At 44.4% G+C, this 27,656-nt stretch overlaps 1 protein-coding gene across 1 annotated transcript; it reads left to right on the top strand.

Moving 5' to 3' along the window:
- On the top strand, positions 1–26,179 carry AAAS (aladin WD repeat nucleoporin). The gene is made up of 18 exons (XM_081317232.1): positions 1–111; positions 1,811–1,895; positions 3,149–3,275; positions 5,077–5,204; positions 7,249–7,361; positions 8,069–8,160; positions 8,407–8,453; positions 8,981–9,079; positions 11,563–11,706; positions 12,956–13,076; positions 14,621–14,745; positions 14,909–14,969; positions 16,178–16,268; positions 17,066–17,159; positions 18,050–18,117; positions 21,597–21,672; positions 23,511–23,595; positions 25,714–26,179. Exons 2-18 carry the CDS (start codon positions 1,822–1,824, stop codon positions 25,855–25,857), a joined length of 1,689 nt encoding a protein of 562 aa, XP_081173358.1. The 5' UTR covers positions 1–111; positions 1,811–1,821; the 3' UTR covers positions 25,858–26,179.
- Positions 26,180–27,656: the final 1,477 nt, after the last annotated feature.

The following is a 27,656-nucleotide window of genomic DNA, read 5'->3' as shown; positions in this document are numbered from 1 at the left end:
GCGAAAAGCCGAAGTTGGGCTAGAGCGCCTTCGCTGTCTCTCTCGGCCTTCCTTCGTTTCCAAACAAAAGCCGGTTTGCCCGAGAGATTTCCGCCAGAGATTCGCGGCCGCGTAAGTGAGACGGGCTCGGCCGGGCTTGGTCCCGCTACTGGCGGAGGTGGGAGACGGGCTCGGCCGGCCTTTCCTTTTTCCCTGTCTGGGCGGAGAGCGCTTTAGATCGAGACACGCGCGGGGAAAGCGGGGCTTGGCAGCCCGCCTCGGCTGGCTTCGGGGAAATGTGGAGGCACCGGGCTGATTTCCCCCGTGTTCCCTCTGCCTCCCGGGGCAACAGCACGTGTTCCAGTCTCGAGAGGAAGCTCTCGAAGGGAGACCCCAGGATTTATAATCCTCCCGATTAAGGCTTGTTTTATTCTAAGGAGGAACTCTGGAAGTGAGCCCGCTGGATTGATGATAATCCCTATACCAGGGGTAGGCAATCTCGGCTCTTTTATGACTCATGGACTTCAACTCCCAGAATTCCTGAGCCAGCTTGGCTGGCTCAGGAATTCTGGGAGTTTTTTATTTTATTTTAATTCCATTTATATCCCGCCCTTCTCCGAAGACTCAGGGCGGCTTACAAGCTTAGCAGTAGCCTTCATTCTATGTATATGCCTGCTTATTAGGGCTTTCACACACACACCCCCAAGCGGCATTATTACAAAGTCAGCTTAATTGCCCCCAACAATCTGGGTCCTCATTTTACCTACCTCGGAAGGATGGAAGGCTGAGTCAACCTTGAGCCTGGTGGGATGCGACCCTGCACTAATTGCAGGCAGCTGGTGGTCCATGAGTCATAAAAGAGCTGAGGTTGCCTACCCCTGCCCTATACGGTATCATAATATTTATTGTTTTATCTCAAGGGGATAAAGTTGAGCCCGCTGGATTGATAACAATTCCCGTTACAGATAGTCCTCGACTTAAGACCATAATTGAGCCCAACATTTCACTTGTTCCGTGAGACGTTTGCTAAGTGAGTTTTTGCCCCGTGTGACGACCTTTCTCGCCACCGCTGTTAAGGGAATCACTGCAGCCGTTAAGTAAGTAACATGGCCGTTAAGCGAATCTTGACTTCTGCCTTGACTTTGCTGGTCAGAAGGTTGCAAAAGGGGAATCACATGATCCCAGGATGCTGTGACCGTCATAAAGATGAGTCAGTTGCTACGCAGCTGATTTTGATCACAGGGCCATGCCAGTGGTCGGCTTTAAGTGTGAAAACGGTCATAAGTCGCTTTTTTTCAATGCCATTGTAACTTCACTAAATGAAGTGCTGTAAGTCGAGGATTACCTATGCAGTGATGTTATATTATTACGGCTGTCAAGAGTGCATTAAATTTTATTTTTGGCAGGAACAAAAGGAAGGTCTCTTAGAATTTATAGATTGGTTGATTGCTTTAAGTATTGTATTATATATAATTGATATGTATCTTAAGTGTATTTTATGTGTATATATACATATTCGAATATTGTAGACAAGAAGGTATGTCAGTCCGTTTGTACCGTGTCCAATGTTTTAAATAATAAATTTAATAAATTTTTTTTTAAAAAGAGTGCATTAGTGTTTTATCAGGAAGGACAATGGGATTGCTGGATTTATAATCATTGCTGTTGTTGTTATTGCTACTATTAACTCCTTCAGATTATCTGAGATGCTGGTAATGGCCTGAACGCACAACAGTGGTAAACACAGGAATCTGTATGCTCAAGGCCACATTTTAGAAAATCCCTGCACTGCAACAAAAGTCCATCTAATCCAGCGCTCTGTATCTTGCAGCTTTCAGCCAGATGCCTTCTGGAGGCTCAGCAGCAGGACATGAGAGCAGTCCATCTGTCCCTCTGTCGCCAACCCCCAGCAACAGGTATTGAATATTGTTTTGGGCAATGAGCAATGAATATTGCTTTGGGCAATGAGCAGTTAGCTTCCTCCTCCACTAACCTGTTAGATATTTCTTTAGAAGTATCTTGTGCCTAATTCTGTGCATATTTACATTGAAATAAACTGACTTTAGGGGACCATCTTGAGAGTCACCATTGTGTTATTGATGGTCTAAACCAGGGGTAGGCAACCTTGGCTCTTTTATGACTCGTGGACTTCAACTCCCAGAATTCCTGAGCCAGCTGTGCTGAGGGGAAAGGGAGAGGTTTCCATACTGAGCCATGCTGGCTCAGGAATTCTGGGAGTTGAAGTCCACGAGTCATAAAAGAGCCGAGGTTGCCTACCCCTGGTCTAAACCAATGACCTATTTAAAAAGGCATGTCCTACTCTGCTGCTGTTTTCTTGACAGCTCAACACACGATGATTGAGTTAAAAAAAAAACACCTGAATGAATTGTTCACTACTTTGAATTTTTGCATCGGGTTTTTAATGAAAACGACTTGCAATTGCAAATGCCACGTTCGGCGATGCCTTATGTCATACATTTGATGCAGGCGGTCCTTGAGTTAATGATTGTAATGGAGCCCGTCCATCGTGGACGTAGCTTGTGATGGTCATAAAGCCGGTCGGTCACACGACCAACTTGATTTTAAGAGCTTTTTTGTGGTGGTCATTAAGCTAACCAATGGTGCGCTGTGGGTGTGGTTTGCTGAAAATCAGAAGGAAATGTTGGGGGGAGGGGAGGCAACGGTCAAAACTTCAAATCTGGGTCATAAGTACCCCCAGATTCTTAAGATGATATTAATCCTATTAAATTTCTGTAGAATTTTAAATACCTGGTTTCTGTGTGTTGGATCAGAACAGTAGATGAGCCTGTTTTTCCATGCAAGTGTGCAGTATGTTGTTATTGCCAGCCTTGATTATGCACAAGTGCTGTTTTTGTCAGCTTATTATCCTTCACTATATTATTTATTTTCCTTTTAATGTTCTTTTCTGATTTTTAACGCTATTCACCAGTCAAAGTCATAAATTATGAGAGGAGCAATTTTGCAAAGCTTTTAGTCAGTCTGCCTAAATTATTTGTAATGAAGTAGAGGCTAAAACTCGCTGCTGGCCTCTCTGGAGAAGTCAGTAGCATTGTGTCTAGCAGTGTACAAATACTTTGCATGAAACCTCCAGCGTGGTGTGCTTTAAGGAGTCTCTTTTCCTCCTTTTTGCTTTTTCCTCAACAACCAGAAAGATGTGTTCCCTAGCACTCTTTCCACCTCCACCTCCTCCAGGAGACATCACCCTTTATGAATTCAACAATGCCCTGGTTTTTGGCCGTAGCTATGAGAAGCTTCCACTTACTTTCCAAAGTCAGGTAAGTCATAGTTTCCGACCCTAGAAAGAAATCAGCTACCGTCCTGTCTTAATAATAGGAAGTCTTCCAAAAATGTAATGGTCAGATGGATACTTAACTTGATTCTTGAGGATGAGTGCAATAAAATAAGGGAGGGAGACAAACTGAACTTTCCTTTCATCTGCCTGAAAGGATTAGTTTATCACTAATTCTTTCAGAGGGACGCGGTGGCTCAGTGGGTTAGGACGCTGAGCTTGTCGATCAGTAGGTCGGCAGTTTGGTGGGTCGAATCCCGAGTGCCGCATAACAGAGTGAGCGCCTGTTACTTGTCCCAGCTTCTGCCAACCTAGCAGTTCGAAAGCACGTAAAAATGCAAGTAGAAAAATAGGGACCACTCCGGTGGGAAGGTAACAGTGTTCCGTGCGCCTTTGGCGTCTAGTCATGCCGGCCACATGACCACGGAGATGAGCACCGGCCCCTAGAGTCGGAAACGACTAGCACAAACGTGCGGGGGAACCTTTACCTAATTCTTTCAGGCAGATGAAATCCACTGGAGTCTGCCATTAGTGGATCAATACTTCAGCTCCTTGTTGACTTAGGGCTATCGGATCAATTGCAAAAATCCAGACATCCACTAAGTGGCAGTAGTGTAATGGAGAAAGGTTGGAGTCTTTGCTGCCTTCTAAGGGGTTGCCTGGATTCTTGCTGCTCACCTCTGCTAGCCTTTATCTAGAAAAACAATGTGGTAGGAATTAGCCTCAGAATATAAATGCAAATTAGGAAAGGCAGAAGAATTGCTTAAAAGCAGTACAGGTAGTCCTCGACTTTACGACCATTCATTTAGTTCAAAGTTACAACAGGACTGAAAAAAGCAACATGACTGTTTTTTTACATTTACAGCTTTGGCAGCTTCCCCCATGGTCACGTGATCAAAATTCAGGAACTTGGCAACTGGCATGTATTTATGACAGCTGCACTGTCCTGGGATCATACGATTGCCATTTGTTATCTTCCCAACAGGCTTCTGACAAGTAAAATCAATGGGAGGTGGGGGGTCGGAGCCAGATTCATTTAATGACCACATGATTGACTTAACAATTGTAGTGATTCACTTAACATCTGTGGCAAAAAGAGCATAAAATGAGACACAACTTGCTTGACAACTGCCTTACTTAGCAAAGCAAATTTGGGGCTTGGTTGTGGTTGTAAGTCACGAACTGTCTGTAGGTGATTTTTTTTTGAAGGGGATTGGCTAATCTTCCATCAGGAGGTCTTCAGAAATACTGATTGAGCAAGTCTAGTGTGAAATTGAAAAGGAGTGTTCAAGTACAGGAAAGGAGACAAAACAACAGGAGGTAACAGGCTAGGTTTGCTTACATTTGACCAACAAAAACAAATCCTTTTCCAAGAAAATCTTTCATTCTGTGACTTAGTTTACATAATGTTTAAGTAATGTTTCTGCTAGTTTCAGGAAAAGACCACACATAAAGCTCCATGCCTTTAACCAGAAGCTTTATTTCTAGGGGTTTTTTTGTTTTGTTTTTTGAATCTCTGTATGTACTGCCTGGACTATTTGAGGTGTGGAGGGAAGGAAGAAAGACTTTCTGTATCCTGAATTCTGATCAGTACCTATTAGCTAATAAAAAAAAATAAATCAGAAAAATCAGAATACTCTCATGCTGCCTATTAAACTGAAGTGAAACGAACCTTGGTTGTCCTGCTATCCAACTGTGTGTGTGTGCGTGCGTGTGTGCACGCACGCACAAATAAATTCTGGTCGAGGAATTTTACTTCCTTTTTAATTATCTGGATAACTGTGCAGATGGAAAGTCTTCCCACCCCCACCATTCCCAAAGAAAATCTGAAAGCTTTCAGTCGCCTGGAACACGGCACCAAGCCAGCCTTCATTCATCACCGGGAGTCACTCTGGAAGAGGTGCATCAGAGCCTGGTAAGTTGGGATTGGGTTAGGATGATCACGCCCGAGCTACGTCTTTCCACACAGATTATCCTCAATTTTAAGAAAAGGGCTGTCTCCCAGTTCTCAGTTGAAGAACTTATAAGAGGAACGCCAGGCCTTTTCCCTCCGGGGATTTCTCTCTCTGCTGTTTTCTTTCTTTTTCTTTTTTTCTCACGAATTTCTCACTTTCGGTATCTAAATCAGAGGAGAAAAGCATTGTCAGAGAAAAGAGGGACAGACTAAATAGATTAAAAGTGGCAGCAAATTCTTAGGATGACCAGTCTGATCTAGTGGCTAGATCAGGTTTGTTATTTAAACCTACAAGTCCTTCTGCCTTCATGTTTTTATGTCCTCGTCCAACTTAGCATGGCTGTTCTTCTCAGTTTTAAAGAGAGTCGTTTAATGTTCGTAACACCTTAAAAGCAGTTAAGAGAACTGCAGCTGTGTCCCAGTAGAGTTGAGGCTGAAAAGGATGTTGTCAACACTGTGACGAACCGAGCTGAAGCCGTTTTCATTTTGTCTTCGTTGCCACATATTTAGTTAGAAGAAGGAGGGGGTGGTGTAGTTCTCAGTTAGCCAAAACATTTCCCATGTATGGGAACCAAGGTCATTGCTGATAACGTTTTGGTGGGCCAAATATTTTTTAACAGTCGGTGATTGTGATTTATGGACAGCAATTTGGGGTGGGAAGTGACACTTGCAACTTTGTAAACAACTGGAGGGGAATTTAGTCTTGGTTTCACCTTTGTATGTGCTGTTATGTTGTAGCCAAATAAAAATGTTCTTTTAAGGAAGAAATTCTTGCCTTGAAGTTCTTTTAAATGGTCTCATCTATCGGAACGATGGCAGATATTTCTTATTTTAGACAGTAAATGGTCTAGCAACACAGATGAATATTCTCTGCATCACCCATCCTTTTGATTGGCATCAACCTGCTATCTTCAGTCAAACTTAGGCCTAAGAAGCAGTTAGAGAATGGCCTGCTAAGCTATAGCTCTGCTTGATGGTTGTTTATGGTAGTGACAAGAAAATCTTGAATTAGTCTGTGGGAATTAGTCACGTCCTTCCCTCTCTCTGAGCATTAAGGACACATATACATTAGACAGAGAGAATGCCTGCATTCTTCAGCATTTTGTAGGTGGAGAACCAGGATAACATTATGGCAGCCGTGCTTGGTCTTCTTGCAGTCCTTGGTATGTTTTCCCAGGCCCAGGCTGGTGATGACAAACTAGCACAGTTTTCCTCAGCTATTCTTACGGAAGAGTGAGTGGGGAAATTACCTGGCTGAGTTGAGCAACCTAAAGAAGACTTGGCTTCCAAATGTAGATTTTTTTTTTTACAAGAGACCTGACTTTGGTGACTGAGGAGAATACTACTTGGGTAGTACGTAGTATCAGTGAATCTGGAGTATAGGGAATAAAAACCATGAGGCCTGGGTCACAGAAGAACACTGAAGCTTCTCGTTAGAGAAGCTGAAATGGAAAAGCTACAATCGCGAAAATCTGAAGTTTATTTATTTATTTATTAATGGGATTTATATCCTGCCCTATCTCCCGAGGGACTCAGGGCAGCTAACAACAACAAAACTTAAAGGTCTCTGTACAGTAAATTAAAAAATAAAATTTGAAATAAATTAAAATAAATTGAAGAATAAAGTTAGAATTGTAAATATAATTAAAATCCCTGTCAGTCTAGGTCAGCCAGGTGGAAAAGGAGTGTTTTGAGGCCGCGGCGAAAGGACTGGAGATCTTGGGCCATCCGAAGCTCAGGGGGGAGCTGGTTCCACAGGGCTGGCGCTCCCACAGAGAAGGCTCTTCTCCTGGGGGTCGCCAGCCGACATTGTCTAGCCGACGGTACCCTGAGGAGGCCTTCTCTGTGTGAGCGTACTGAGCGATGGGAATTCGTTCCCGGCAGCAGATGGTCCTGCAAGTATCCTGGTATCTTGCTTCGATGCACATCAAATTACTTTTCCAGTTGCACGTGGAACGTAACCCTGCTCCCTTATAGCAGCTTTCACACGTTCCATTTTACTTAGGCGCGATGTTGGAGTGGCTGGAGTGCTTGAAGAACTTGCAAACGCAGAAGAGGAGGAGGACTCGGACCAGGCAACGAATCGGCAGTCTTGGGTGGACTCCTCAAAGGAGCTAGGTAGTGTATCAAGAATTGTACAGTACAGCTGGACCAGTTGAGCGAATAGGAAAAATATTTTCTTAGCTCTCTCTCAAAATCACGTTTTTCTCGAAATTCAGGAGATGGTGACTGGTGCAATAATAAGACCAAACAAGGATGTAGGGGTGACGTAGCTGTGATATCCACTGGCCCCATTCATCCTCGGGATTGATTTGATTAAATTGGCTCGCTAGAAGGATATTATTTCCTGATAAATTTCTCACGGGCGCCCCTCCCAAAGCTTACTGGAAGAATGATATGCCGTCTGCCAGATAAGAGGAGACATTTTTTCTTCTGGCATGGGTATAACATTCTCAAATGTTACCCTTGCTGAAAAGAAAGATAGGGGGTTTTTTTTTGAAGATAAGATACCGGCATGAGAAAAGAAAATTGATCCAGCCTATTAAGGTCATTTTTTTAAAAAAAAACACGTACATTTTTAGAGTTGGCACACTTTGTATCTTCTGTACAAGTAGTTCTTGATTTACGACATCAGTTGAGACCCGAATTAAAGTCATAAATCACTGTGGTCATAAGTCAAGAAGCCACATCACCAGGCCCAATTTTTTCAAACCATCTTTTTGTAGCAGTTGTTAGACAAGTCTTGCAGTCATAAATCTAAATCCACTCTCTCAAACGGGCATTTTTCCCATGAAAAGTTGAGGACAGTCTGTATTATCTTTCAGCTCTGCAGTGGATGAAATCCGGATCTCGATGTGCATTAGCGCTCTGCTGTTGGCTATCCTCCCTCCACGGCCCCTTCTTTCCCCATTTGTCGGTGAGGTTTGTATAACGCAACTCGAGCGGAACAGAAGGGCCGGGGGCAATTAGGGACTGGGAACCATGCCAGTCCGTACTGGGATCACACGGCGTTCCAATTGGTTGAGATGCCAGTTGCTACGATAGCTATGTCTTCTTTCAATTTCATGGAGGGAACCAGTTTCTCCTGTATATTCAAATATGGCCACTCTTACGTGGCTTCCGGGGAAGTAATAATAACATTGCTGTTTCTTCTTTCTCAAAGCTGCCAAGCGAAGATATAATAGCAAAATTCTCCCAGGCTGTGGATTGGTGAGTCCTGGGTGATTTGCATGCGTCCGGCAACCAAATAGCAGTTGTTGTCTGAAGCATCTCCCCTATTGGAGGAGGATCCAGTTGATCTGCTTTAAACCTGAAATCGACGTGTTTTATCAACACGATACATATTTTTTACTGTGCATAGAAGTCTGATTTACTGGATAATCTGCAGAGTCCTTAATCGTGTTTCCGAATGCGTATTAGTTTGGGTAAAACTCATATTTGTACAGTGTCAGTTAACCCTAGAATAGCAGGCATTAGTTCTGTGGCTAATCATAAAGGCAAAGTAAAATGTTTCCTTCATATACAAATGTTTTCTGAAGTCATTGCCTTGTCGGTTAGCCTTTCTGACATGTCTCTTCAGAATCACCTCGTTTTCATTTACACTTTGACATTTTCTGTGGTATGCAGCCAACCAGCCCCAGCTGTGTAGCTTCTAACGTTTAAATCCCATTTGACTTTTAGTTGTAAACAAGCCCAGTGATATATATTTTTTGATGCCCCTTGTCTTGCTTACACAGGGCAGGCTGCTCGATCCGCGCTTTTGCATGGCATCCTCATACCAACAAATTTGCAGTGGCCCTTCTGGATGACTCCATCCGTGTTTACAGTACCAACAGGTAAGGGACCTAACTAGCCTAGGGTAGAGCATTACTCTGAACAGACTGAAGCCAATGGCAATGAGCATGGCATACGACAGACAGACATTTAGAAAGCTTGAAGTCTCCAGGGCGGCATAGAAAGTTCTATTCAAGAGTTCACTTAAGAGTTGATTAGCACAGGTCAAGGAAAAGAAATACGGTGGTACCTTGGTACTCAGCTGCTTTGAAACTTATCACATTTGGTACTCAACAGATTTTGATGTGAAATTTTTGTGCCAGTACTCTTTGGTACTCGGCGCACAAGCTAGAACTTGTCGAACTTGGCTGTTGGGTCAACATTATTGTTGGGTCTCACAACATTATTCCTTTTTATGGGGAAAATTTGTTTGGGACTCTTATTTTTGATACTCGTTGCTCCTCCTGGAACCAACTCAGGATGCGTACTGAGGTACCACTATAGTTGGATTATTGGATCTTGAGATGAGAATAGTAATGGGAGCTGTGTATAAGAACAAACTAGGTTTGCTTGAAAACAAGCTGGTCCCCCCCCCACCAAAATTTATGGGCTGAGGAGGAGAAGGAGATCATTTAGATGAAAGGTCAGCTATCCTGTACATGTATTCTTTGCCCACCTTTGTGCCTGTTTTAAGTGGTTTTGCGTATTCTTGTCAAGAAGTGAAGACGTTCTCATATGGACCTGCCCAGTTAATAAAATATACAGGGAGGATCAGCTGGAGAGCACAGGTAATCCCCGAGTTACGAGCATTCACTTAACGCTCGTTCAGAGTTACGTGATGAGCGCCCCCTAGTACTTATGAGCAAATCCCAAAGTTACAAATATTGTAGCACCACGGCAGTCGTTTGTCCTTACGAGCGACCGCAGGTGGCTCTGCAACATTCACCCTGGTTTTTCCCTCCCTCCCCACCCTTGCCCTGGGTCTCCCTAGGCACCAGGCCTTCAATACTCACCCTGCGAAGATCAAGATCCTTCGCTTTCTTGGCTGCTCCAGCCTTCAGTGTGTTCTCAGAGAGTGGAGGCCTAAAGTAACGCAAGATCAGTGGGGTGAGATCTCATGCTACTGATCTCGCGTGATCTCGTGGTACTTTAGGCCTCTGTTCTCTGCAACAGAGAACGGAACCAAAGCTGGAGGAAGCTTCCATGTGCCTCCAGAAGCTGGATCGTGGCTCCGGAGGCCTTTTCCAGGCCACTGCGGCCCAGATCTGAGGCTTCTGCCCGCCCCCACTGTGCCCCAATCCGGGTTTCAGAAGCCTTTTCCAGGCTTCCAAGGCCAGGGAATACTATCACAGCCCCCTCCCTCCCAGCAAAGTGATCGGGCCTGGAAAACCCCTCCGGAGCCCGGATCGGGCCACAGGGAGGGTGCGGAAGCATCCCCCAGGCTCAGATCCGGATGGCAGCGAGGACACAGATCTTTTCCAGGTCAGTCCGGCGCAGGAGGAAGGCAGGAGGGATCAGGGAGGCCTTGGGGGCCTGTTCCATCACTAGGCCCTCCATGGCCTTCCCCACCCTGAGATACCTCACATTCGCTTAATGAGCCACGTGTGTTTTAACAAGCAAGGGAGTGATCTCATTCGAGGTACGAGATTCACTCTACGAGTTTTTCGAGTTACGAGTGGAATGGGCAGACTCCATTCCATTCGTAACTCGAGGACTACCTGTATTCTTCTCTCTGGAATTTTGCAAGAGAAGAAGATTTTTTTTCCCCCTGGGCCCTCAAACTGTAGCATGCAACCCTTCCTTCCAAGGGTGTAACTGGTCCCCTGCCGTCCCAAGTTGCTCATTAATTTTTGAAGTTATTGAGACTTTTCTTTCTTGCTTGGCTTTTAAAGACATGTTTAGTATTTGATCCGTATTATTATACTTGCACTGTAGTGTTTTTCTTTAGGAAAGCTATTGGCTTTATGCTCAACCAGCAGGTAGCCAATATCAAAATATTAATGTTCTGTAATAAATAAGGCCCAACCAAAGTCTATCTTGTGAGGGATCTCAGCAATCTCCTGGCGATCATCTAATAGAAATGGCTCAAAACCTGCAGAAAACCAATAGTCAAACCGCTTGCCTAGTCGTCCTGTATGGAAATCTACATAAATAGAAGTCATTGTTTTATTCTTGGGCTTGTATGTGGACATGTAACTTCTGGCCTACTGATCGGAATCTTAGGAGCTGAAAGGGCCATTAGTCCAGCCCTCTGCTTGGTAAAAGAATATTCCCGTAGCGTCGTCTTGAGCACATTCAGGAAGGGGAGCCTGCCTTGCTTTCTGCTAGGATGGTTCTTCTAACGTGCAACTGAAATGTACCTTTCTGTAACTGAAAGCTTTCTTTGCCTTTCACTTTGGAGCAACAACAAAGGACAAATCCTGATTTGTTCGCTGTGTCGTGTTATTTTAAGGGCGTTTGAGCACACAGGGTAGCCTGCGTCAATTCCTTAGGCTCGTTTCGCTGATGCCTGCTTTATGTCTCCGTTTGGGTTTTTCTTCTCCAGCACTATAGTCCCGATCCTGAAGCATCGTTTGCAAAGAAATGTGGCTTCGATGGCCTGGAAGCCACTGTGTGCATCCATTCTTGCAGTGGGGTGCCGTAGCTGTGTGTTGATCTGGCACCTGGATCCCACTTCCCTTTCTACCAGGTAACCAGTCAGATCTTCTGAATAAATCAGTGAGGGCAGCCCACCTTAGCCAGGAATAGTCACAGTGGCTATTTCATTGCTGCGGTTTGAAGGAAATGAGCATTAGATTTCAGACGCTTGAGACCGAGAAGACCTTCACGCAGCCCGGCTCTTTTTCTTTTAGTGTATTCTAAATCTCTTCCCTGTTACAGCTTTCCCCCCATTCCTCCATGTACCTTTTTCCCATTTCCAAACTGCATATCGTATATCACGTGTCCCTTCTCCCAAGAATATGATCTAAATAAAGAGCGCAAGAACAGTGGAGGTCCCTGTATCCATTCGGCTTCTACTAATTGGAGACAAAGAAAGGAAAGCTAACATTCCTCCCTACCCACCCCCACCCCCACCTCTGGTCCCCTCCAAGAAGTCTTAGCAAGTGCTGGGTCTCCCCTCAAGGACATAGGCAGCTTTCCAGCAGGCAGTGGCCGTGCATGAATATCTTTGTGGCTTTCAGATGCCTTATTTTGATATCCTTATTTTCTCCGGTTTGTCATCTGTTTTCCGTTGTCTCTTGGAATTGCAAGCTTCTGAACAGAGAACGATACCTTTCTATTGATCTGGGAGTTTTATTTTTGTTGAAGGCTGGGATCCAAATAGTTCAGGCCACTAAGTGCCTGCCTTCATCCCAGACATTAACAGCGCTGCTCAACCTCTCTGACGTTTGGTCATGTGGCTACTTTAACCGCACACAGTTGCTCATTTCTGATAATGGGGATGTGGTGAATTCTGCAGCGCTGGATGATATAGGTGTACTGATGTGCCCTGGGTGGCCCAGGGAACATTTGCAGAAGGACTATTCAGGGCTTCGGACTCTTAAGGGAAAAGGTGCTTCGGAGCCTACAAGGTTGCAGTCACGGCACCTCTCTGCAGTCCCTGAAAGCGGTCGTGTTTTTTCCCAGCACTGCACACTTGTCATCCACAGTGGCAATGCAGCCATAGAAAAAGACACATTAAGGGGAGCTGAGTCACCACTATGTGGCTCTTAAGCCTCTTCTGACCTTCACGTTCAAACTGCTGTTCAGCCTTATTACCCAGTGTTATTTTGTTAGAGTATGTGCTCATATCTGGAGAAGCAACTGGGTGAGCTCACACAACACACTGACCTCTAGCTTAATTGTAGCTTGCTGCGTGGGTTTTTATAAGACGACAGTGGAAATCGAAAGAAATGACATTACGGGCTTCCTGTGATGTGTGTCTCCGATTCCTGTAGGCCTTCATCTGGCTGTGCTCAAGTGCTCAGCCATCCTGGCCACAGTCCCATCACCAGCCTGGCCTGGGCGCCCAGCGGAGGATTGCTCCTGTCAGCCTCGCCTGCTGATACAGCCATGCTTGTAAGTATGTTGTGCTGCTACTGCTATTATGGTACAGAAGAGAGGTGGGGACTGACGACCCCTTTATGGCTTGTGGACTTTTAACACCCAGAATTCCTGAGCATGGCTGGCTCAGGAATCCTGGGAGTTGAAGTCCAGGAGTCATAAAAGGGCCATCGTTCCCCACGCCTGGTTTTAGAACAACAAGAGGCAGCATAAAAGCTGTGGCAGGTAGAGCCACCAACATTGCTCTGTAGTGAATGCCTTTTTGCAAGTATGGTTCTCTCGGGCAATGGAGGTCCTGGAATGGTCAAAGTGTTTGGGGGCCACTGTTTTTGGCAGTCTTCTTTTTAGATAGATAGATAGATAGATAGATAGATTTATTTTATTAGCTTTTATAGGGTTAGGAATAAGGTGGGGTCGGGATTAGGGTTGGGATTTGAGTTGCGGTTTGGTTTTTTTCAAATAACATTTTCAATATTTAGCAAACAGCATAATGTCTGGGTTCATGTTAATAATAGATATAGTTAATTATCATAAACAATATGTTAATCATTCAGTAGCCTTCTTGCTAATATATGTTCAAAATTACCTATCACGTTCCTTTCTCTGATTCATTTTTCTAGCCATTGACAGAAATTATCCCATGTTCTAAAGTGCACTGAGTCTTCTTTCTCTTTACTCTTTAAAGTCAATCTATCTACTTCTGCACACTCTAGAATTTTCTTAATTAGTACTTCTTCAGTTGGTACGTTTTCATTTTCCCAATGTTGGGCAAATACAGTTCTTGCTGCCATTAATATGTGTAGCGTTAGATATCTGCAATCTGTCTCATAATTAGCTCCTATTATTCCTAACAAAAATAATTCCGGTTTAAGGTCTCATTTGTTTTTTAGTCATTTTCTCTGACCATAAATGTCTTTTAACCCAAAATCTTTTTGCTTTGGGGCATGTCCACCAGATATGATAGTGAGTGCCTGGCCTTTCTTTGCACTTCCAACAGTTATTTGAAGTATTTTTAAACACTTTTGCTAATCTCACTGGTGTCGTACGGTTGGGGCAGTCTTCTCAGAAGGCCTCCAGGGTAAAGGTAAAGGTTCCCCTGCACATGCGTGCTAGTCGTTTCCGACTCTAGGGGCCGGTGCTCATCTCCGTTTCAAGCGCTTGTCCGAGGACGTCTCCGTGGTCATGTGGCCGGCATGACTAGATGCCAAAGGCGCACGGAACGCTGTTACCTTCCCACCGTAGTGGTCCCTGTTTTTCTACTTGCATTTTTACGTGCTTTCGAACTGCTAGGTTGGCAGAAGCTGGGACGAGTAACAGGCGCTCACTCTGTTACGTGGCACTCGGGATTTGACCCGCCAAACTGCCGACCTTCTGATCGACAAGCTCAGCGTCCTAACCCACTGAGCCACCGCAGATGTTAATTTTTCTCCCATCAGACTCTTTTATCAGTGGCGTTGTTTTAGTTTGAAGGGAGGGCTACTAGGGAGATTCTGGCTGGAAGAAACGCAGCGCTTTCCTCCCACGGTCGATTCTCTTCTTTTTGACCTTGTGCCCGCTAGGTCTGGGATGTTTCCACAGAAAACTGTATCCAGTTGCAATGGTTTGGAGGAGGCGGGGTCACGTACCTGGCTTGGTCACCCGACGGCAGCAAGGTGCTAGCAGCGACACCTTCAGCAGTCTTCAGGTGAGCAGAGTCTTGGAACCAGCCCTCTAAGAGCAGTCCTCTTCCTTTAGTGGAGTAGTGGACGGTGGGTAAGAACAGTGAAGACCCATTGCTCTCTTCGATCGGAAAGGTGCTCCCAAAGCAGCTTCATTTCTTCTTTACCGACTTGCCCGTCTCGTTGCAGAGTGTGGGAGGTTCAGATGTGGACTTACGAGAAATGGCCAACTATCAAAGGTCCTTGTCGGGTACGTTGGGGAAAACGAGATGTGAAGGGTTCTTACCTATTTACCAAAAAAAAAACAAAAAACACGCGGTACTGCCCAGTTCGTACTATTCAGAGTGGTTTACAAAGGGAAAGACAAAAACAATCACTCGGAAATAATAATGGAACGCAACTCAGCAATGATACGCAGTCAAAAGGCCTAGCTGCCTGGTCACTGTAAAATTTGGGGGAGGGGGGGAACCCCGACAAAATCAGTTATCGAAACCCAATTTTATTGCGTAGTCTTTCCATTCGGGAACCGAATTTCTATTTGGAATTTGCTTGTGATTGTAATGAACCAATCGTTCGTTCATTTATTCATACTCGTTTCCTGCCTTGCAAAACACTAATAAATAGGTTGCTAGATGTACCTCCAGGAACGGGATTCTTAGCATCCCCTTCCATAGGCCTTGCAGATTCCACTAAGATGGTCCTGGAGCCAAGCTCTCTAAAGCAGGGGTCTCCAATCTTGGCAACTTTTAAGACTTTTAGACTTCAACTCCCAGAATTCCTCAGCCAGCAAAGCTGGCTGAGGAATTCTGGGAGTTGAAGTCCACAAGACTTAAAGTTGCCACAGTTGAGAACCCCTGCTCTAAAGGACTTTATTGGTCAAATCAGAGCGACCAGAGGGTTAGTGTTTTATGATAGGGGCAGTTTTTGTAAAAACTGGTCTCTGAACAGCATTCAAACACACCTGGTAGAATGGAGTTACAATAGCTTAAACGCTCCAAAACCAAAGAATATATGTGTCTTAATGCTGGACTGCTGGATTCTTGGTGTTCACCAAACTTGTTTGTTTTTTATAAGATGTTTTTATTTACCAAAGCCAAGTAACCAGATCAACATAAGGGAAACTAGAGTTTGCTGTGACCTAGACTGCCAACCTTGGTTGGGATGTGTATTTTTCCTTGACGGTTCCTTGATTAGGGCATTGTTTCTTCTTTGACTTTATCAGGGGGTTGACTGCCATCAGGACAAGCTACAGTATATATAAACAGCTACAGTATATATAAACTCCACCCACCCATGGACTGATCATGTTACCTAGCCTGGTGAAATTCTGTCGCAGGAATGCGAGGGAACACAGCAAAATCTCAGCAATCAAACCTCTGCTTAGCAAAGAATTCTGGTCCCTTTGTTTTACCTGCATCAAAAGTGGACTTGTTTTCCATTTTCTCTGTCTGATTGCAGACTGCTTGCTGGAGTCCAGATGGCAGTCGTTTGCTGTTTACTGTCCAGGGGGAATCTGTGATCTATTCCTTATCTTTCTTGGAATATAGTGGTGAGTGTGCAGTTGTGACGCTAACAAATGGCTTCTCAGTTTTTGCAGCATGAAAAAAATAGTTTTAGGCAACATGCTTGAATTTTGGTGTCTTTAATGAAGTGGAGGTTGATATTGTTGGACGATGTTCTTTGGCGATGCTTTCTTGCATATCCAGTGCATTGGAGCAGAGAAGAAATGCTATTGAATAAATTTTTGACTGGTCCATGGAGCTGGCTTTAGTGTCTTTGTCAGAGCACGTACAGTCTTATTGCGCTGAGATAACCCAGGAGTAAACACAGTAAATAGTGGTCTATATTTAATGGTGGTTTATCTTACACTATCTACAATATCATACATCAGAAACAATATACACACACGTGTTAATACAGCAGTCTCCAACACACAGCAGTTACAGCAGGAAAACGAAAGGGAGAGAACACATCTCTTTTATACAGAGCTCTTAAAGAGACACAGACCCAGCCGGCTCTTAAAGGGACATAGACCCTGCTGAGTCATACCAATCATCATTACATCATGCATCTCACAGTATGCAAGCTGGCTACCTGTTAAATTATTAGCTTGACAGTCTTTCATAACACTACTTCATATTTGTTTAATGCACAGATTTGATTATTCTGCACGATACTTTGTTATTAAATGAATACAGATAACAAGCAATGTAGAATCCGAAGAACTGCTGCAAGAAAGTAATCAGTGACGGGAGAAACAAACAGGGAATCTGATTTGGGTGTAAAGCTACTTTCTACCTACATCCTCCTACTGACTGGTTTCTCTCGCAACTTCCAATATTTCAGGAGAGCAGCAAAGGCAGGTCGGTGGATCTAAAACAGCTTCCGTTGTGGCAGATCTTTCAGAGACCACGTTCGAGACTCTCTACGGGGAGGAGAGGTGAGAGAAAGGGAACACCACGTCTCTAGGGAATTTGGTTGAATATTTATAGCCTTCCAGCACTGTTGCGATTGCTCTGGAGCAGACATGTCAAACACAAGGCCCGGGGGCCAGATCCGGCCCGCGAAGTGGTTCCATGTGGCCCGCGAAGCCATCCTGGAAACAGTGAGGGAACGGCCCCCACTGCCTTGGCCCTGGCCCAGAGACCCTCCTTCTGCCAGAGACCCTCAGATCTGTCCCACTCCTGCCCAGGCCCCCATAGGCACCCTTGATGCGAAGGATGTAGAGCTGGCCACGCCCACCCAGTAAGCCACATGCACTCTGGCCACGCCCACCCAGTAGGCCATACCCACCCGGCCCTCCTGAGGGCAACCGCAATGCTGATGCGGCCCTCAATGAAATTGAGTTTGACACCCCTGCTCCGGAGCACTGATAGTGTTGGTTGCTGGAAGCGTAGAGAAGTGGGCTTGGGTGGGAGTCAAAGATTTTTCTGCATAGGGTTTCCAGCAATTAGAAACCCTGGAGCCAGATTGTATAGCTCAGAAGTTCCTTAAACCTCGAGATGGGCTGCAGATAAATTTAATACAGTAGTAATAATTTGACGATAATATATGTTTGTAGAATGAACTAAGGTTTTCTTTTTTAAAGGTAGTTTCCCCCCTGTTAAGGTGCCATTAATAAAAACCCCTAATAAGCAGGGTTTTAAAGCAATTGGGCTTCCTGCTGTTGACATTTTAACTGTCAAGAAAGTCATTCTCTCCACCCTATTCTGGACCCCCCCCCAACTCTTTCTCTTCCTGTTGCAGCAAAGTTCGAATGTTCGTCGTTGACCGTTAGTTAACCTTGTAAACGTTTTGTTCTGCTTCACGTCCTCTGTCCCTGTGTTCCAGGATTGGAGGGGAAGTGCAGTCCATGGTTTGGGATCCAAGCGGGGAGAGGCTTGCGGTGGTCATTCAAGGTGAAGCTTGCTTCTTTGAAACCATGGGGGAGGCTGGGGAAAATGGAGGGCAAGGGTGGATGCGCTTATCAGACGTGCCCAGTCCCAATTCTGAGACCTTCTCTAGAAGATGCAGCATTTTGTAAAAACCCTTTGGGGCATTGTTTCCAGAAAGGTTTGTCTTTTCGTCTCGGAAAGTGAACGCAGGTGATTTGTACAACCATCCATAACTGCCCCCTCTGCCCCTCCTGGATACAGTCAAGCAGAAAGCGCATTGCTTCAAAAACCCACGAGTTATAACATAATGGCGTGCTTTGTGTGCATTTGACAGGACATTTATATGTTACATCTCAAGGCAAAAAGAAGGATGTTACCAAACCCAAAAAGGAAAGGGGAAAAAAATGCCTTCAAATTATTCCAAATAAGGATGAATTTAACGATCTTCTTAGGGTGATGGCATTCTTGTACTCCTCAGATAAAACCCTCCGAATATGTCAAGCATGCTGCTATGTGGATAATTCAGAATGTCTGACATTTTTTTGTACATTATGCGGGCTTTTGCCCCTTTATTCCTTCTGCATTTTACATTCTGCCTTTCCTCCAGAGAGCTTCAAATGGAACATGCGATCCTTTTCCCTTCCCGCAGTTTACCCACAGTTCTATAAAGGCTGAGGCGTTTGCCCAACCTGACCCCGTCAGTTTCAAGATTATATATTTGGGGGAAAAGGACACGGATGAAAGAATTCCCACTTCCTGCTTCATAAAAGTACATGCATATGTTAAGTCTGTTGTATTTGGGAATGGCCCATCCTGCCTGAAGACTGAAATGACCCTCAGCTCTCTATTTCACCCCCTTTTTGTGGAAATGAGGGGAAGGGTATCGTACGCATGAAGTGGCTACCTTGCTGTGCCTCAGGGGGAAAAATATGTTTTAAAAAGATGCTAGCATTCTCTCTAAAGCTGAGAGCTGCCTCTTCCTTCGTGATTTTTTTTAAACACTCTGCCAAATAAGACAACTCTTCTCTAAGCTCTGAGGAATCCAGGAGAGCATGAGCAGTAGCTATTTTATATATTAGACATGCCTTAACGTTATGGTTCTTTTGGTTTATTGTTTGTATTTTTGTTCAACGCCACCCAGAGCCACGGTGAGTTGGGTGGCCCTGTAAATCTAGTAACAGTTGGGAAATGTTATAGGACAGTGATGGCGAACCTTTTACAGACCGAGTGCCCAAACTGCAACCCCAAACCCGCTTACAAATCGTCAGGTGCCGGGTGGGTGTGGCCCATTGGGTGGGCATGGCTGCGGTGGTAACGGCAGACTGGGTGGGACTAAAAAGTTCAATCAATTCCAACTTTATGGGATCTTTTTTTTTCCCCGCGAGAAGTTGAAATTGATCAATTGAACCTTTCTTTTCTTTCTTTTTTTTTTTTGCACACAGCAGCGGAGGCCTAAAGCGAAAAGGTTTTATAAAACCCAGCTGAAGGCCTAGGACTGGGGCGATGGTGCCCATGCCCACAGAAAGGGCTTTGCGTGCCACCTGTGGCACACGTGCCATAGGTTCGCCACCATGGGTATAGGACAGGGGTAGGCAACCTCGGCTCTTTTATGACTCATGGACTTCTGGGAGTTGAAGTCCATGAGTCATAAAAGAGCCGAGGTTGCCTATCCCTGGTATAGGAGAAAGGTCTTGGCTGAGAAAGAACTAGAAACAGTTGCTTCTGCATCTGAGTAAACTCCTCTAGGTTCCGCTTTCACACGTGCACGTTGAAATTGCTTTCCGTTTTTTCAGATACGAAAAGATTTGGCAGGGCAATCCCAAGGATATTTATTTCAAGGAGTCCCAGTTGGTTTATTGAGAGTTATTCCCCTGACAGTGTGCACAGGATTGTGCTGTCAAAGACCAGCAACCACACTGATTGCACATGGCTGTCAACCAGTTAGATAATTCCTCCCAGCTCAGGCCATTTTGTGTAGTAACCAAGAGCAAAGGCTAGCTTGTACTGTTCTAAAAGCTTGGTGTAAATTGTCCTTTAAAACTGCATTTTCCTTCAAATATATTTCCATAAGATGAGAGGAGCAGTATTTAAACACGCCATCAAGTTAATGTCAACTTACAGCAACCACATAAGATTTTTCACCCTGATGATTTGTCCCTAGTCTGGTCCTTCAGATGTCGATGGAGATTCTCAGTCATCCAGATCATGGGTTGTCCCAAAGGTGCTTTTTCGAGAGGCAACTGGGCTTTCTTGTTTTCCTTTGAAGACGTTTCACTTCTCATCCAAGAAGAGCTAAGAGTTGAGGAAGCCTCTTGGATGAGAAGCGAAACATCTTCAAAGAAAAACAAAGTCCAGTTGCCTCTTGAAAAAGCATCTTTGGGACGGTCCTTCAGATGCTCCACTATAACTGAGTCCATCCCCCTTGCTGCTGGTCTTCCTTGCTTCTTACTTTCCATCTTTTCCTGCATTAGAGACTTCTACAGAGAGCTAATGCTTCTGATATAATACGTCCAGAGTAGGATAACGTAAGCCTGGTCACTTGAGCCTCAAGGGAGAATTCTGGATTGACTGGTTTGATGATTGATTGATTTGTTTTCCTGGCTGTCGACTGTATTCCCAGGAGCTTTCTCCAACCCAAATGTTAAAAGTGCCAGTATAGGTAGTCTCAATCTGCAGCCATTTGTCAGCAACGATGGTGCTGAACAAAGAGTGTGTCATGGTTCCGACAGATGAAACTCTTCAGAGAACTCCGAGGCATTGTTTACCTTAAAGAATCTTTATCTGCATAGCATAGCATCGGCACATACATAGTCGAAGCCAAAAACTGAGTTCCCCTCCCCTGAGCACATAGTATCAAAGCACAATTCCCTCCTCCAGTTAATAGTCATAATTAGTTTGAAATGCAGGCTTCCCCTCCAATTCCCCAGCCCGCCAATTCTTATCATCTCTTATTTCAGTAACCTTGGTTCTCACACTAGGTACAGTATTGTTATGTCTAGCTAAACTCTCATGCACATTCCTCCCCCCAGCATCATTTAACTCTAACTCTTTAAGAGTAAAACGTAAGAAGAAAACGGTTGCATCTCCGTCTGTTGTCAAAGCAAAAACATCCGACGTTAGCAGCATTGATAGAGTGGTTATGACTGGCCCTCAAAGTTCCAGCCATCCCAGCCCCTTGCAGTCACGTGACCAAAAACTGCCACCTGTTTGCCCATAGGGCTGTCCAGTGCACTCCACTCGTGTGAAAGTCAATGGGGAAGCCAAGGGAAGTGTGTAGGTTGCTGAGCTAAGTCTCCCTATTTTATAGATGACACCCAAAATCTCACGTACGTGGTTGGAGAGCCATTGCAGGAAGATCTAGGAATATAAGCACAAGGTCCGTCCCACCTTCAGCTGCCGTCGGTTTGGAAAACACATCTTGCTGTCACATTTTACCTACAGTTTACATACATTTAAGTGCTTTGCAAAGTTCCCTACTTCTTATGTGTTTTTTTCCCCTGCAGGGAATTTGGATGCCTCCAAGACTATCATTGCAGTGTTTCGGACTCGCAATAACCCTGTGTTTGAACTTCTTCCCTGGTTTGTATTGTCCCATCCCTCTTTATCTGGAAATGGATTCCATAAGCCATTTCTTATCTATAAACAGAATCTAGATTGGTTTTTTTTCCTTTATATAGTTTTAAAGGGGAGGGTCCTCCTCAAACTATCGTGGTTATGGAAGGGAGGCGGATGAGGGAGGTTCTTTTTGTTCTGTCAATCTTTGGAAGTTTTGGCTTAAATTCCAGGTCATGTTCCTCTTAATAAGTAGAGGTGGTCCTCAACTCACGATCACAATGCTAGCACCTGCGTGACACTGGCTAGCCCCGCCCTGTTTTTTTTGCCATGCGGGCACTTGCACAACCCTGTTTTTGCCCCGCAGCATCCCGTTTGCATGGGGGTGAGTGTGCACAAACACGGCCGGCCTGTTCCGTGGCCCAATGGCCAGTAGGCCACGGCCCAGTAGTGGGCCATGGCCCACAGGTTGGGGACCCCTGCACTAGGGAACAAGTTGCTCACTCTATATCTAAGCCAAAGAAGCAGGAGAGGTAGCACCCTTGGGATATTAGATAGGGCGTATTAGACATCGCTAGGCCAGGGAATAAGAATGGAATTGGAATTGGAATTGGAATGGAATAGAATTAGAATTAGAATAGAATAGAATAGAATAGAATAGAATAGAATAGAATAGAATAGAATAGAATAGAATAGAATAGAATAGAATAGAATAGAATGCTGGAAGGGACCTTGACAAGTGACTGTCTAGCCCAGGGGTCAGCAACCTGAAACAGTGAAAGAGCCACTCGGAACCGGTTCCCTCACAAAAGGAAAAACTGGGAGCCACAAAAATTGTGTGCGCATGCGCGTACATGCGCAGAACAGGGTTTGACTGAAGAGTGGAGCCAAGGCGAGATATGCACCTACCCTGCATATTTGAATTGATTGGTTGAACTTTTTTAGTCCCACTTTTTTTTTTTTTTTGGACTACACATAGCAGAAGACTGGGAGCCGCATGCGGCTCCTGAGCCGCGGGTTGCAGACCTGTGGTCTAGCCTGTGGTCTAGCCTGTGCTTAAAAATCTCCAGTGATGGAGCGCCCACTGTTTCTGGAGGCAAGCCGTTCCACTGGTTAATTGTCCTCAATGTCAGGAAGTTTCTCCTTAATTCTAGGTTGCTTCTCTCTTTGATCAGTTTCCAACCATTGTTTCTCGTCCTGCCCTCTGGTGCTTTAGTGAATAACGTGACCCCCTCTTCTTTGTGGCAGCCCCTCAAATACTGGAATACCGCTATCATGTCTCCCCTATTTATTCTTTTCTTTAGACTAGCCAAAGCCATGTCTTGCAGCCGTCCTTCGTATGTTTTAGTCTCCAGGCCTTGGATGATTTTAATTGCTCTTCTCTGAATTTTTTTCCAAACTCTCAACATCTTTTTGTGATATGGTGACCAAAATTGGCTGCAGTATTCCAGGTGTGGTCTTACTAGGGTTTTTATAAAGCGGTACTAATACCTCGCATGATCTTGATTCGATCCCTCTGTTTATACAACCGAGGATTGTATTGGCTTTTTTTTGACGGCTGCAGGACACTGCTGGCTCATGGTCAAGCGATCGTCCACTAGGACTCCAGGGTCCCTCTCACAGTTGCTGTTTCTGAGCCAGGTCTCGCCTAATCTGTACTTGCGCCTTTGATTTTTTCCTGCCTAAATGTAAAACTTTGCTTTTCTCCACACTGAAACTCATTTTTTTGTTGGATAGGGTTTGTCAAGATTGATGTGTGCTGTGGGTCCCGGACTGCAAGCCTCCGAGTCCTATCCAAGTACTATCTAAACAGCCTTTGGGTATCCCTGTTATAATATGCAATCTCTTTCTTCTACCACTTCTAGTGGTTTCTTACAGGGTGAAGATGGGGTTCAGCCACAGCTGGTCACTTTTCATCCTTGCTTTAAGAAGGGAGCCCTTCTGACAGTGGTAAGTCCAGCCTCCACGTACGGAGGTTTTTGAAGAGTGGCTGAGCCAGCTGGCAGGATCCGTAGCTGCCTTTGCAGTTGCTGGGGCTACTTCAGTCTGCGTGTCCTAAGTGCCTTAAGAGGGCTAAGCTGACCGAGGAGAGGGATGGTTTTGCCGTCCCCAGATATCCCAAAACGCATAAAATACAATGTTGGCTTATTTGCTGACTTGCCCACATTTCACGTAGCATGAACAAACAGTCTCTCTGGATGGCTATTACAATTACTCTGGAGTAATTGTAAGCTTCCCCATGTCTATTCTAGATTATCCTAGGTGAAAATTGAAAGGGATATATTTTACTCAACAGCAGGGCTCTTCCCAGTCAGCATAGTAAGGATTAGTGTAAAATTATCTCCGGATCCAAATGGGGTGGATTGCTTTGTAGCCTCATGTAATTTGACTTAGATATTACTCTGATGCTCAGTGATTTGTTTTGGTTTTTCTGAATTGCATAGATTGATATATTTGGAATCTGGCTTAGGGATTTGTTTGGATTTTTGCACGCGTTGCATGATTCTGTCCTGGGCTACATATACAATTAGAAACTTAAAAGAGTCTCAAGATTATTAATTTTTAAAATCAAGTTTTGAAGCCCTTAAGGTATTGTTTCCAGGCTTCTGAAAGTGGAAATGAAATATGAGGCGCACTTGACTCCTGTGCCAAAGTTTTATATTTATTTTATGTAAGAAAGTATATTACTCTGACTAAAAGGAGATCAGTCCCTATTTCAACATAAATCATTTATTTAGACATATTGCCACTTTGGAAAGAGGTTATTTATTTATTTAGTGTGCTTTTAAACTCAGTTCTCTCCTGCTTGGCCTGAAACTGCAGAGTAACGCCAAGTTCAGCTATAGGCCCTAGATATCTTCAAAAGTTAGCTACAAAATTGAAAATTTTAAGGAGAAGAAGGAGAAAATTGCAACAACTAATGCAGACTTGCAGAACTACCCATGCTGGAATGATCGGGCTGTGGAACCCAATCAACATGTATGATCATTGAGTATTAGACCTCTCAATCAAATTATAGCGGCATCAGCAATTCCTCCCAGTTTATATTTTGGAGAGAGATGAGAACTGCACAGGTGGGGATTTGGACAGATGAAGGACACTTAAAAAGTCCTAGCCTTGGGGAAAACTTTTATCTGTCGCAGTCACAGGAGTATGAATGTATATTTAGTGCTGGGAAAGAAAACGACTGAAAACAGATTCTCTTCATATTACATTGTGAGTATAGCCCAGGGTTAGGCAACCTCGGCTCTTTTATGACTCGTGGACTTCAACTCCCAGAATTCCTGAGCCAGCATGGCTCAGCTTGGAAACCTCTCCCTTTCCCCTCAGCATGGCTGGCTCAGGAATTCTGGGAGTTGAAGTCCAGGAGTCATAAAAGAGCCGAGGTTGCCTAACCCTGGGCTATACTCACAATGTAATATGAAGAGAATCTGTTTTCAACCCATTTTAAGTTACGTGAGTGTGTCTTTTTTGTGTCTTTTCCACATTCCACCTGAATTTTTTATTTATTAAATTTACGTGCCGCCCATCTCACCGTCGAGATATGGGTAAGGAAATGGAGGCGAAAATCATATGTCAGGAAAAGGAAAAGGCTTCATAATGGTTACAAAACCAATAGAAAGAAAGGATACGTGCAGTCAGGCCAGAGAATCAACTTCCAGGTTCTTTAGCCACATTCCACAAGCAAGTTTATTCACTGATTTAAAATACATAAGCGCACTAAAAACATAGCTGCCCATCTTCAACCAAACTGGACAGCTTACAGCCAAGAATAAAAAAAAAATACATATGTAACAAAACCAAAAGCAACTATGCCAATAAGCAAAAGCCAGTTGAGCCTACCAGAAGAGTCCAACATCATGCACAGCACAGCCGCTCATTCACCTTTCCAATGTTGGCTTGCTGAAGGCATTTCTGCTTTAGACAAGGAGTGGATGCTCCGTGACCTGGGATCTTTCCCAGCAAGAAGAGAGAAACCATCTGTGATTGCCCGGGACCCTCTTGAGCAAACAGGAATGCTTTTGCTTCTTGCCTTTGGTTTGATGCTTTGTGTCTTTTCTTCCCCAGTGCTGGTCAGACGGAAGTATCAGCCACGTTCCTTTCTTCTTTGTGACTGCCCAGTTTCCTTCCTTCAGTTCTGGGCAAAGTCCTCTCGTGCCCTTGGGCAGCTGGATCAGCAGCCGGGAGCAGCCCCTGTTTTCAGAACTCTGAACGGTCAACTCCGCTAGGACTTTGCTCTGCAGGGCTCCCAACATCTGTCTCCATCAGCCCTGGGGACTGAGATTTGATTCAGTATGTGTTTCCTCCGTGAGCTGGGCGTGGATTGTATGGTCTGCGGTGGAAACTGGACCTGAGGAAATGCTTGCCTGCTTTCCTGAAATGGATGATGTTGTAGTTGTATTTAGGGCAAAAAAATTAAACACATCAGTTCGAGATCCTGTTTTGGCTTATTGTTCTTTTCCCTGAAAGTCAAATAATCCTCCCTACAAGCTTATTTTGTCTAATTGAGAGATTAACTGCAATTTTGCCGAGCATGTTTTTCACTTGCTGCCTGACGAGGGCTTTCCCCCATATTGTGTGTTGCTCTGGGGATTAGTGAACTTCATTTCCTGGAGGTAAGAAGAAAAAAGACAAATTTGTTGTTCCTTGAAATATTTTGAACCGTGACTCTTGACAGATTTTGCCATTCGTCGTGGATTGAAGTGGTCGTTAGAATTGGGTAGATGCCAAGTTGTCCACCACCATTTGGCTAAAGAACTCGTTGCAGTAAGTTGTGTGTTTATTCAGTTTTGGCTGGGCCATATGGACGAACCCATGCACTGTGGTGTGTAAACCATAGTTTATGACTTGGTATCGTGTGTCTTCCTGGGGATTAGCACAAGATGTAAACCAGATGAGTAAAATTAGCTATTGGCTTAGGGCAATGTGCAAATAGGCATTTTAATGAATCAAAACAGAGTAAGATACTCATCAACCAAACTTAAACCTGGTCAGTCCCATCGAAATGTTACAGGAGAGTGTATTGTGGGGCGAGGGTGCTTGAGTAACTTCATGAACATTTTAGCATGTATTTGCACATGAAATTGCAATGCGTACCTCTCATACACCCAAATGAGTGTGTGTAAGATATTTGTGTCTGCATGAGCGATTTTAATTTTCCTGACAAAGCAAGTGTTTGTGAAAACAAGGGGAGATTTAATCCTGTTATACTTGGGCTCTTGGTTCCATCTTTCATTTTAAAAAAAAAGTTTCCAAAAAGGATGGATGAGGTTGGAAGTTTGCTGGCGACTTACTCTGAGCTGTTAAAATGAGCAAATTCCTGCACAACGACATGTTTCTTGATAGTGAAGATTACCTGGGAGCGAGTGTTAGTGAGGAAAGTTAATGTTAAGTACCAAAAAACACATCTCCGAACCATTGTTTTATGTGGGCATTAGGATGGAAATGGGATAAATTCTTAAGGTCGCTTCTTTCCCTTTTATTTATTTTTTTTAAAAAAATCATTGTCAAAAAGGATGAATGAATACTGGTGAATACTGGTAAGGTATTTTTGTCTTGAGCTTTGGGCGGGTTGCTGCAAAGAGTTTGCACTAGGGATAGTTGTAAACTGGTCTTCAGAAAGAGAAGTGTGTTCTAAATAAGCAACAGCAACAACATTTGGCGGTCTTCTTTGGCTCTCTGCCACCACACTGCCACCCCTTGTTACTTCGATCCTTTTGTATTTGGACTCTGGGGTACAACGTCCCATATCTGGACTGAGCAGCTGGTGGTTTCCCAAAGGGAAGCTGCATGCTACTGTGGAGGGAGAATCACAGATTGTGTTTCCCTGTTGCACAGTGTAGGACGAGTCTCCAGCCCGCTATATTGTACACACACCTTGGTGTGCCTGTGAGCTGAACAGCTTTTACTCTGAACTGCTGACAGATCATTGGAAGAAGAAGAGGAAAGATTTGTATTTCTGTGATATTGTATGAGGGCCAGCGGAAATACACCAAATACTTAAACCAAGA

Source organism: Vipera berus, assembly GCF_964194415.1.
Source record: "Vipera berus genome assembly, chromosome: 2".
Taxonomy (NCBI): Eukaryota; Metazoa; Chordata; class Lepidosauria; order Squamata; family Viperidae; genus Vipera; species Vipera berus.
The sequence above is the reverse complement of the archived record's forward strand: the minus strand, read 5'-3'. Positions and strand labels throughout refer to the sequence as shown.